This window comes from Penaeus monodon, chromosome 16 (genome assembly GCF_015228065.2).
Source record: "Penaeus monodon isolate SGIC_2016 chromosome 16, NSTDA_Pmon_1, whole genome shotgun sequence".
NCBI lineage: Eukaryota > Metazoa > Arthropoda > Malacostraca > Decapoda > Penaeidae > Penaeus > Penaeus monodon.
This window is the reverse complement of record NC_051401.1, coordinates 18,190,081-18,202,772: the sequence shown is the minus strand read 5'-3', so window position 1 is coordinate 18,202,772 and position 12,692 is coordinate 18,190,081. Positions and strand designations below refer to the sequence as shown.

General features: G+C 37.2%; 1 protein-coding gene across 2 annotated transcripts in view; it reads left to right on the top strand.

Moving 5' to 3' along the window:
• Positions 1 to 11,764, top strand: part of LOC119582613 (smoothened homolog) — a 12,153-nt gene extending 389 nt beyond the window's left edge. Inside the window, exons 2-15 of one of the 2 annotated variants that reach the window (XM_037930990.1) lie at positions 3,697 to 4,036; positions 4,314 to 4,439; positions 4,767 to 4,889; positions 5,253 to 5,348; positions 5,683 to 5,892; positions 6,104 to 6,276; positions 6,619 to 6,737; positions 6,971 to 7,195; positions 7,768 to 7,969; positions 8,127 to 8,309; positions 8,510 to 8,649; positions 9,496 to 9,655; positions 10,097 to 10,325; positions 10,697 to 11,764. In XM_037930990.1, the coding sequence (XP_037786918.1) occupies positions 3,697 to 4,036; positions 4,314 to 4,439; positions 4,767 to 4,889; positions 5,253 to 5,348; positions 5,683 to 5,892; positions 6,104 to 6,276; positions 6,619 to 6,737; positions 6,971 to 7,195; positions 7,768 to 7,969; positions 8,127 to 8,309; positions 8,510 to 8,649; positions 9,496 to 9,655; positions 10,097 to 10,325; positions 10,697 to 11,518 (3,148 nt within the window). In that variant the 3' untranslated portion in view covers positions 11,519 to 11,764. Of the gene's footprint in view, positions 1 to 3,696; positions 4,037 to 4,313; positions 4,440 to 4,766; positions 4,890 to 5,252; positions 5,349 to 5,682; positions 5,893 to 6,103; positions 6,277 to 6,618; positions 6,738 to 6,967; positions 7,196 to 7,767; positions 7,970 to 8,126; positions 8,310 to 8,509; positions 8,650 to 9,495; positions 9,656 to 10,096; positions 10,326 to 10,696 lie in introns of both variants that reach the window. The other variant, XM_037930989.1, reaches the window with a different exon arrangement.
• The last annotated feature ends 928 nt before the right edge of the window (positions 11,765 to 12,692 follow it).

Genomic DNA, 12,692 nt, shown 5'->3' with positions numbered 1-12,692 from the left:
TATTCAAAATTGTAAAGGAATATAAGGGTTGTCTGTAGAACCCTGAAATGTGCTTTGTTATGTTAAGCATTTCAGTGAGTTTTTGAAAATCTGTATTAATGGTTATGCCATACTTAGAGAATGATCTAGGCTTAATATTTGCCAGTTTACTATAACATTAGAGTTGCCTGTGTTTATCTTGGAAGAAAGTGAGACCCTGGCTCTGCAAGTTTGAAATACTGCTGGATATAAATTACTACTGTATCATATCTCTTGCATGCACAGGAATTTTAATATAAGTTTTTGGTAAAAATTCAGAAAACCTTATATGGGTGAGCACAATGATACCTATACCAGTGGATTCCTCTTACCCGCCTCTACTCATAAATGTAGGAATTTTCCTGTGGAACCCCCCCTCCCATACCTCACAAACTTGTCACTGATATAGGGGAAGTACATCAAGGTTTCCATTGAAATAGCAGGGTAAAATTGAGAGAAACATTAACTGCATAGCTGAATACAAGCTACTATAATATCTAATGTGACTCATCTTGGGGCTGCCTCTCCTTACCTTCTTCCTGGAATACAAAGAATCCTCCATTTTATTCACAGTAGGATGGAGTCTATGACCAACTTTCAGGGTGTCATGGCAAGGAAAATGAGAGCTGTGTACAACTAATATTCTTTACTGTAGTGGGCTGCCGCCCTCTACCCCTACCCTGGAACACAAAGAATTCTCCATATCTTCACAGTAGGATGGTGTGTACGACCATGCTGGGTGATCACCCCAAGATAGGGCGTAGGACAGAGAATACACTAACCTGTGAGATCCCTGCAATTGATCATATCCTCCATCTGCCATAAATTCTTGGAGGATTCTTTGTATTCCAGGGTGGGGATGAGGTGTTGCAGGAAGCAACACCCCTTCATTTCTTCTTTCTTGTTATAGGGTTTTAGACAAAATGTCTATATCCCCTAGATCCCTTTCTTTTGAGCATCTTGTTCTTAAATGATATGAAATAAATAATGTCTTAATATATAATACTTTATTGTTGATGGATTATCAAAAAATTTACTTGTATATTAACTTGTCTAATGGCTTGTTTTAATTTTATGCTGTGAGAGTTAAATCTCCACAGTGTAGCATCGTGTTCAATGGTTTCCACTTGATTCTTGTATCATATGCAGAATGGTCATTTTCCATTTTTATTTTGTGTAGATGAATGTTTCAGTCTTATGTGTTTGGTCATGATTCTTGTGGTGTATGTATATAGTTTTCTGTAACTGGCTCTGGTCCATAGTTGTTGGTTGTTTTCATTAATGAGATAATTTTTTGTATTTAAGGTCCTCTTTAGATTTAACTCCCATGGTTTAGAGTTTTTAATTTGATTTTTTTATAGTATGATTTGGGTCTTGTGGTATGATCATAGGATTATTTATTTCATGGGCTTACTTTACAGCTGGATCAGCTATTTCATTTCCATTTATATTGATTACTTAATGACCTGATGTGTATATATCTTTCATATTTTACCCAGCAATTTCCATGGTAAACTTCATACATTCTCCTACGATTGGGGCCAAGTTTGTAGTGTATGGAGGGTTTCTGTGGCAATATCCCTACATATATAAGCAGTAGAGGGTAGAATGAATCCATTGATACTGGTATCATTGTGACAGGCAGAAAGAAGGTCTTCTGAATACATATAAAGCTTTTATAAGTTTTTATTCATAGTTGAAATATGAGAGAATATGGAGACAACCTTATCCCTTCTGTGACAAACCTTGCTAGGGCCCCTGGGATGTGATGGTCACAACCTGTGCTTCACACAAAGAATACAAGGCCATTGTGCACATGAAAATTCATCCTGCTATCAGTATCATAACAAATTTGCTAGGGAAGTCATACAAGGAGAAAGTAATACAAATATTACTTCATTCCTTACTTATTACAGTGTTGTCAAAGAAGTGTGACCTTATGTGATCAATTTTATGACTTCAGACACTGTGCCAGTGCACCAGAACCTGTACTGCAAATTTATATGAACATGACAAATGAAAGGCATAATTAACTCTGTATGCCAGTAGTTATTATTCATGTTTATTTTCTAGAAAATAAATAATAAAACAAAAAGTGGATTTCTTGTGGCCTTCATGCACATCCACCCACCACAGCCATGCATAAAATATGTAACTGTGGAACTTGTGCTGTCATAGCTATTCTGTCTTGAGAGGGTTGACATTTGGAATAGCAATAGGTGAGCACTGTAGCATATGTGTCAATTGCATAATGCCAGGTTTGTAGTACAAGCATAATAGGTCTAAGGTTAAATGTGTCTTATTGCAGTTTTGACAGTACAAGATAAACAATTCAGAGAGTTAATAGATTAATGGGTTATAAGACATTTTTCTTTTTTTATGAACTTAGATAAATATATCAAGTGATTGCCATAGCTCTGTATGACAGAAGCAATGAAACTTATCAGTAGTATTTAACACTTTCCCCAAGGAAACAGGAATCATGCCTAACCCCCCTAGTTCGGTAGTTTCAAAACTTTACCATGCCAGTTTGATGCCAGTCAGTGTTGTGAAACCAGGATTATTTTGCTCCCTTATGGACAAGCAGTTACTTGATAAACAAAAAAAAATTATTTGCAGGTGGTACACATTGTACTGTAGGAGTAATTTTTTCTTTTGAATGCATAATGTACCACCTATGAACCACATTGGGAGTGACCATGGGTGGCCCACATAGTGCTGGGGATATAAATATATTTGTGCATGTGTATACCATTCATGGCTCAATATGAATGGGTAGACCATTACACAAGTATTATGATATTCTATATTTACACGGTAAACACAAATTTATCAGCTACCAGTGGCCAGTCCATAACCAATCTTTTATGTTCTCCAGCATGTCCTGTGTATTTATTGATGCTATTTTGTTCTTATAGTTAATGGACACCTAGTGTTTCTATGGAGCTCAAACAAGTGGAATTGATAATAATGACAATGACAGAAACAACAAAAACAGTTACAGCAATTATATTTTAGAGCAAGATAAACAGTATCCTTCATTGACCAAAAAGGCAGAAGTTTTAGCAATTGCTTTACAGAAAAGTAAATTGTTTTGTTTTATGGAAGAAGAATTTAGGAAAATTGAAACTTTTTCATAGTTAAAAAGTGTATTGAGTTTTTACACTTCATTATGTATATTTCAAAAAAGTGTAAGAATAAAGAAAGAAGAACATCAACAAATAATATTTTTTACACATTTATTATCAAAATAAGAAATCACATGGAGAGGAATATCTGTATATTCTTTGTTTTTGCTATCAAAACTGGTTTGAAAGTGTTGTTTATAATCTTTAACTAGTCTTTATTAAGAAAAAAACATTACATACATAATTACACTCATGTGTGCTTAAATAGTGCAATTTGAAAAACTATGTTTTCCCATTTTTGGCCAGCAGTGGCCCACCACAGGGCATAGTATCCCATGGTAGACCAGTGGCCCACTACATGGGAACATGTTAAGTAGCCTGCCCAGATATAGTCTTTATCATGATACAGTGTTTCTATGGTGTTTAAAGTGAAATGGACCATACCATAGTTCAAGTTTTTCTAAGAACTGATTTCCTTTTGTATGTAACTAATTTAGCAATAAGACTCATATTTTCTGAGAAAATTACCTTAGTCTTTTATGATTTACAGGGCTATGGGGAATGCTCCACCACATGTGTTAGTAGGAGTATTGGTGCTTATTACAGCTGTCATTTCACAAACGGCTGCCTCTGCCATTACTCCTCCTAACAATGCCACACTCATTGATGTATCAGAGGCTGAAACCACTACTGAGAGCCTAGGAAAAGGGAATTCTAAAGATGGAGTTTCAGAAACAGATCCCTTGATACGTAGTAGTGAATCCAAAGTATTTGTGCAGCCAACGGATACCCCGGATGATACATTTGTTGTGAATGAGTGGGCTTCTGTTGACCCTTTTTCATTCTCACCTGAGGGAGCCTTTCCTGCAAGCTTTAACGACAGTCAGAATGTGAGTTACAGTTGTTGAAGTATTTTTTTTTCCCCCACTCCTCTCATCATTTGCTTGCATATGTGAAATTTGTGTATATTTTGCTTGGTATATTCTAGATAGCCAATTATTAAATCCTTTCCAGCATGTGTTGATATACATGAGTCTGTAGTTTAATTTTTGGTAGTGTAGTATATCATTAGTTCTATTTTAGTTTACTTTTCTTTGCTATTTATACTATTTCACTAAATTCTATGTTAGTATTATTTTTTACCAAATGTGGTCACTATCCTCCCAGGTTGATCCTTGTAGACAAACAGCTCGTTGTGAACCGCTGGAAGAAACAACCTGTCTTGGGGTGCGTCTACCCTATAGACACACCTCCTTAGATCTGACGGGGCTCCCGAGCCAACAGGTTGCTAGGGTAAGTATGGTTTTGGTTGATTGATGACTTTTTGTTATTGCTCATTATACTAAATTGATATAAATATTCTTGTTGATTATGGTGTAAGGATATAATACAGTAAATGACTGAATGATGTGTGTGTGTGTGTATATATATATATATATATATATATATATATATATATATATATATATATATATATATATATATATATATACTTTAACAAATTCCATTCCACGTGTAAATTTTATGTTCGTGTGGCTTTATTTTAGTTTCACATTTTGAAATGGCAGTATACTTAATTTTTCTTTCTACTTCAAAAATTAGATTTGTTAATTTTTACAGGAACACTTGGAGTTTTGGTCTCGCTTGCGCAATATCCCAAGATGTTGGGCTGTGGTTCAACCTCTCCTTTGTGCTGTATTTTTCCCTCGGTGCGACAGGTCATCAGTGCAATTGCCTTCTCAGGTTTGTCCTTGAATCTTGTTCTTCCTCTTCTTCTTTGTTTTTGTCCTTCTCTTCCTCCTCATTTTTTCTTCATTTTCTTTCTTGTCTTTACAGGTAATTGAAAAAATTTTAAATGTATATAAAAGATGAAAAAGTCTGTGGTTTTGTTATTTTTTAGATATTTGTTTATTTATTTTATTTTATTTATTTTTTTTTACTTGAAAAGAAGAAAGAAAAAAATTACTTTTGGTGTTTACTGATCATATGTATACATATTATGTGTAATAGAAATAACTTTGCTCTGATTTTGAAAGTATTTTCATGTTTTTGAGATAGATTTTATGTAGATTTTTTAGTAATCTGCAACATGTATTTCCCAAATAGAAGATGTGCGTAATCACAAGAGGTCCTTGCCGTCTTGTGGAAGAAGATTGGCCTCCTTATTTAAGGTGCAAGGAAGATTTTCCACATAAGTGTAAGGTATGTATGTGTGTATATCTTTTGAATACATGTTTATGATTTGCAGGATATGAAAATGGCTTAAAGAAAATTCTCAAATAGGCGAGGCACATGAGATATTTTAATGTTTGTGTATTTGTGACTCTGTGTGGAGAAGGCCAGGAGGATGAAGGATGAAAAGATGACAAAGGGGAACACAGGTGCAAGAAAGGAGAAGAGGGAATTGACCAAGATTTTTCTTTTTTATTTTCTTAACAATTATCAGATGGCTGTAGATGAAGAGAGCATATTAGTTTTAGTAATCCATCCAGCAGTTAGCTGTTATTTGTTACTGAACACTTCAAACCTCTCACAGAACAGCGCAAGGGAACTGAAGTTCAACACGACTGGCCAGTGTGTTCCACCGCTCGTTGCTACAGAAGAGGAATCTTCTTGGTATGAGGGAGTTAAAGGATGTGGCATACAATGTGCAAATCCAATCTTCACTCCACAGGAGCATGAGGATTTGCACCAATTTGTTGCCACAATTGGTGGGATATGTCTCGCCTGTGCTGCTCTAACAGTGGTAAGTTGGTGGTAGTGGTGTTCCTTGCTATAGGAAAATTATGCAATGTGTTGGATGATGAAAGTGAGTGGAATGGAACTTGCTTCTGGAAGGGATGAAGTGTAGATTGTTTATGCATTTGAAAGTTATGAAAAAGTTAATGTCTTTTCAAACTCAGTTTCACTTCTCAAATAACCTTTATGATTACTTACACACTCTTATTGCTCTTCAGCTAACGTATCTGATAGACTGGCGTGCAGCAAACAAATATCCCGTGCTAATCATCTTCTACATCAATGGGTGTTTCTTGATAGCCAGCATAGGCTTCATGGTCCAATTCCACCCTGGGGTACGTCAGGACCTGACTTGCCGTTCAGATGGCACTCTTCGACAAGCTGAGCCCAGGTAGTGTAATGGTGAAGTGTTGTTAATGATACTGTGTTTAGGAAGAGTTTGAGTCATTGCTTTGGAAAAGCAGTTCTGTTCTCATAGTTCAGCTACAAAGGTGAATGTATTTTTTAGAGCATTTAGATTAAACATCTAGGCTTTTATATTTGATTTATTTTACATTTGTAGATAATTTAGTTTTTATTAAATGATTAAATGTATCTGTACAATTGTATCGGAAGAGTATATCTTCTGCTTCTTTCACTATTTCCCTATGGTCAGGGGTATATACATAAAAAAAAGTACACAATATCTGTTAAATATAGAAATTACGGTATATTATTCATTCTTTCCCAACAGTTCGGGTGGAAACCTGTCATGTGTGGTTGTGTTTGTCTGCATTTATTACTTCATGGTGGCAGGGGGAATGTGGCTGATTATCTTGGCATATTCCTTGCACACTAGCTTCAAGTCTTATGGTAAGAATGTGTTTCATTTTGCATGTCATTCATATGAAAGACTTGCATATTTTTCTGATCATGAATAATGCAAGACTAAAGTAACCATCTTTAATAGGCATCAATCATTCATACTAAAGCATATTGAATAGAGTATGAAATGAAAAAGAAGAACAAATAAATAGCATTACCTGTACTCCAGCTGCCATTGCCATCCCCCATCAAGACACCACAATAACCTTGTTTTGCAGCAGCTGGTCTCTGTGGTGAAGAACTGGAGCGTCGTGCAGCATACTTCCACCTCATAGCCTGGTCTCTGCCTCTAGTCTTAACCATCACCATCATGGCCCTGGCAGAGGTTGAGGCAGACTCCCTCGCAGGCATCTGCTTCCTCTCCTCAGCAATTCACATTCGAATAGGGTTCCTTCTGCTGCCTGTCATTCTCATTGTGATCATTGGAGGATTCTTCTTGGGCAGAGGTGAGGATTTTTGTGTGTGTGTGTGTGTGTGTGTGTGTGTGTGTGTGTGTGCGTGTGCGTGTGCGTGTGCGTGTGCGTGTGCGTGTGCGTGTGCGTGTGCGTGTGCATGTGTGTGTGTGTGAAAGAGAGAGAGTAGAGTGGAAAATTGAAAATACTATCACAAAATAAGATGGTGGATAGATTGTCTGTTGATATGTAAACAAAACATTTAAAACAATGAAATGTGTACTGAGATGTATTTAAAAGTATCCAGATGGTAAAAAGACAATGCTATACCAGGAGGTAACTCTGTGATACATAATAGTATGATGTGTGGAGGTGGAGTGTGGAAGAGGAAAAGGTTAAGGATTTTGCTGGATGAAATATGCCATACAGCACCAGAATTACTATTTCACACTCGTTCAAAACAAAAAAAAGTTTTAGGGAAAATCCTATAACTTTTTGACTGGCTACATGGCAAATAGCTCATAGGGATGGAAGTTGTTTCAATAGGAAAGAGACAATATAGTCTCTTAGGCATAGGAAAGAGCTGTCTCATCTTATCTTTTCTATTTTTCTTTTCTTTACAACAGGAATGATGAAGCTTATATATCTGAAAATGGAGTGCTGTACCATTATTAGTGACAATGCCAACAGCAAGATTGTGGAAACCATCATTAGACTAGCTATTATCACCATCACACTTGTCACCTTCACTGCCATCACTGTATACTGCCACATCTATCAGTACAAGAATCAGCACCTATGGGATGATGCACTAAGAGATTACATCATGTAGGTCTATTACTAATGTTTTACTTGTTTGTTTCTTGTTTGATGTTTGTTTTGTAGTAATATTATTTTGTTGCTTGTAAAGATGTACAGAAGATGAGCCCAGTCTCATGCATTGTTTACAACTGCAACAGAAGGATAACTCTCTCAAACCTTACAGGTGTGTCTCTAACATCACAGCAGATGTTCAGGACAGCAATAGAACCTCTTGTAAAATAGCTGAACGTCCTAGCATCAATCTGTACAAGCTCCATCTATTAGCTCTCTTTGGTGCAGGGATTATCATGTCCTCATGGTGTTGGACGCCCAACACCATACAGGCATGGAAACGTTTTTTCAGAAGGTGAGAGTGATAGTGTTATAGTTCAGTCTTTCTATACAAAGAAAGGATTAGTTATTCTATCATTAAGTATTATACAAGTTATTTAACTCTGAAGTTCAGTAGTGTTTTGTGATTAAACATTGAATCAGGTTCTTAATAGCAAGGTTTTATATACTGTATCTTTTACACCATTTACTTAGACTGAGAAATGTTCATTACAGAGTGGCAGGAGTACCGAGTGAAGAGCCTCTGCGCTTAGCAAAGCACAAGGTTATAGCTCAAGCCTTTGCCAAACGCCATGACTTAAATAACATGGGAAGGCTGTCCATCAGTCTCCACTCCATGCATGATGATCCTATAGGTAAAGCCAAACCTCACTGTCTTAATGTGATGAATGTGATGTTCAAATTAGGTTAAATGAGGTAACTTGTTTTATTTCTACTTTTTCATTGTTTTTATTGATATTACTTTTTTTTTTCTTTACTGATATCCTATTTCCAAATTAATTTTCATAAATAAATGATCAGTCATCCTATTTATTCATTATTAGTCAGTTTGCTATGCAAATATATGTTTATACATATATATACAAAACACACAGATACACGTGCACGCGCATGCACACCCACACCCACACCCACCCAAAAACCACACACACACACACAACCACACACACACACAACAACCACACACACACACACAACCACACACACACACAACCCACACACACAACACACACACACACACACACCACACACACACACACCACACACACACACACCACACACACACACACACACACACACACACACACACACACACACACACACACACACACAACACACACAACACACACACACACACACACACCCACACACACACACACACACACACACACACACACACAAACACACACAACAACACAACACACACACACAAACACAAACACACACAACAACACACCACACACACAACCACACACACACACACAACCACACACACACACAACCACACACACACAACACACACACACACAACACCAACCACACACACACACACCACAACCACACACACAACACCACACACCACCAACACACACACACACAACCACACACACACACACAACCACACACACACACACACACACACACACACACACACACACACACACACACACACAAATATCTGCAAGTTCCCTTCATTTCAGGATTGAACTTTGAAATGAACAGCATGACCTCGGGTGACCTTTCCTCTGCTTGGGCTCATGCCATTCCTCACCTCATGACACGCCGAGGTGCACTGGTTGGCTCAACTGCTCTTGGTCTTCGCAGGAACTCTGTTGATTCAGAATATAGTGTCAGTCGAAGGTGAGTTCTTTCTCACTCTTGCTCTCATCTGTTATGTTTTGAGGAAATGATGGGCAAATAAAGTAAGTAACTGTGACAGGTGATTGACTTAGTAACTTTGGAAGTTATGTTGCTTCAAAGGATTTCACCTTTAATATATTCTTTTTATTAACTTTTAATATGTGCAAAATCTTTATTATACTGATTTGAGCAAGTTATGATTTATATTTATGACTGATTTTTTTCTCACTTTTACACCATAGTATTACTATACTTGTTACCCGTACTTGAGGGGCTTTATTACCTATTTTTGTCTATGTAAGTGGAAAATTAGATTTATTTACACATTATATACAAGTGATGCAGTCAGTAGGTCTCACTTTCATATAATAATAGTACATAACTAAAACTTTACACCAATAAGCATTAAACTTTAGCCTACAGTCAACATCCTTTTCGCAGGTTCTCTCTTGAGTCGGGCTGCAATAATCGTAGTTCTCGTCGACACTCACTAGACTCGCAGATGTCCTTCCATGTATCTGATGCCGAAAGACTGGCAGCGCTTCATACTGCTGCCCGCTTTGGCCGTCGCAAGAGGCGAGACTGGTTCAGCTTGAAAAGAGGTCGTCGGATGAATGCGTGGGACAGGAGGGGATCCAACACTTCAGATGATAGCAACCTCGGTTCTATGGTAAGTAGGTTTGGATGGATTAGGAATATTAGTTATGTGATCCTGCTTATTGTAGTTATAGTGGCTACTTTGTATCATCATTGTTGTTTGCACTGTTACAACAGTGATTGTTGTATTATTACTATAATTGTTGTTAGTTATCAATATCATCATTATCATAAGTGTTGTTGTTAGTTATCAATATCATCATTATCATAAGTGTTGTTACTATTTTTTGTATATTTTATTGTGGTTTGGGTCAATTGGTGTGTGATTATGTGTGATTTCTTTGTCATCTGAATATACTTATGTAGCTGTAATTAGATAGTATTCCCTTATATCCTGTTGAAGATCAGATAACTTATCCCATTTACTGAATACTTTACCAACAGATTTTGCCAGCTGTCACCATGAACCAGGACACCCTCTTCACCAACATGATGAAGCGTCTGAATCTTAGCTCAGATGACCCGACCCGCTCCGAGAGAATAGTTCCCTCAGCTCCTCCAGCCAAATCTGTCAACCTGAATGTGGTCCCTCTGCCAGGCCAGGCTCCCCTTGAGTCTGAGGATGATGTGGGGGCAGAGAACCATGCCTATGCTGACAATGACTCTATTACACACACTGTACTCAACAATGTTCTCAAGAGTGTTGAGCTAAAGAGGCAGGAGGAAAACTATACGAGAGCAGCCACAGCACTTGAGGAGGGACTGTTGAGTTCAGCCCAGGGGAGGGTCTGCAGCAGGAGGGGGTTCACGACTGAAAGTAGGGAGGTAAGAGGGGTCAGTATTGGAGTCCAGGCATCACTCATTGGTAGTCCAGTTGTTACAATGGTAGACAAGGGAGTCCAAGTCTCTTCTCCCCTCCTTAGCCGAGGGAGTCAGGCATCACAGACTCATGACTGGGAACTAAGCCCAACCCATGCCTACAAGCTACAAGACTCTGGCAAGAAGACCGTAGGTGAAACAAGCTTCATGATCCAGAGGAAACTACAAAACAATGAGCGACCAGGAACTCCTGTCACCAAGCTGCCCAAGAAGCTGAATGTCAGTAATGATAAATCTGCAGCAAATAAGAATATAAATAGCAGTCATGGGTCTCACAAACGCAGTGCAAGTGCCAGGTCAGGGAACATAAGTGGCAAGAGCAGAAGAAGTAGAGGTGAGAGTGCTGATGTCATGACCGTTTTAGATATGGATGAGGATAGTGATTAAAAAGTAAACCTATTTATATCCTTTGATATTTCATAATATTTGTTACCCACAGCAATATGGTATAATAATACTGTAAATGAGAAACATTTTGACTCTTCAAGAAACTTCACAAAAAGAAGTATGAAAACCCTGAACATGAACATTTTACATAAACATAGATATTAACTTGCCTATGCACTCACAATACTCTCTCTCAGTGGATTGGGGTAGTGAGTTTGTGCCAAATACGAAAAAAAAGCACAAAGAGTTCGCTGGTTTTCAATCATTTCCTGCATATGAAAGAGGGCTATTGGAGATCCAAGGGAGGCAACTCCAATTTTCCAATTTCTGTCAAAAAATACTCATCCTCATACTCTTCATTTCACTTTTTCTTGAGATACACCATTCATGTCATCATTACCAGTCACACCCTTTTCAGCCTTTCATTTTCTGCATGTGGTTACTGGGTCCAGTTGATTGCCACAGTCAAGATACAAATACTGGTTTAATCCATGGCTTTTAGCTTTCTTTTTTCACTCTGTAACTAATATTTATTGTGATTTATAGTGATCAGTTTTTACTGTATGATGTTTGTTTCTAGCTGGTATGTAAGAATACAAGGAACTTACAGGTATTTGGAATGGGGTGAAAGCAATACACTGTGATGAGCTTACAGGTTGTATGCACTGCATTATGTGAAAAAAAGAAAAAAGAAAAAATCTTTTGATTGTACCATGTAATGAATATCATAAAGCAAAGTATGTTTTTTTATCATTTCAAGTTAATTATTACATATGCAATGCAAAGACCTTTAGCAGCTGTAGGTAATGATGAGCAAAATCCATTACAGTGTATAATTTTGGATGACCTATATACTATTATCTAGTTGTTTTATTCAGTTGTCCATTTAGTGTATATGGTAATAATTATTTTTGTAGCTGTGGATTTTATATTTACTATGGACTGATTTTTTTTCCAGAAAAAAAGTAATTTTACTTTACTCGTTTCTTGTAAAATAAGAAATGCTTGAAGATATTGTCAGTACATGTTTAATTTTTATTAGTTAGCTTACTTGCATTTAGATATATATTGCATTTCTTATCCAGTATATCATGTAAGGCTCATTGTGAAGCTTTGTATAAGTGTGTAAGAATCAGTATGCATGTAAGCTATGCTTGTGTGTATGTACTGTAAG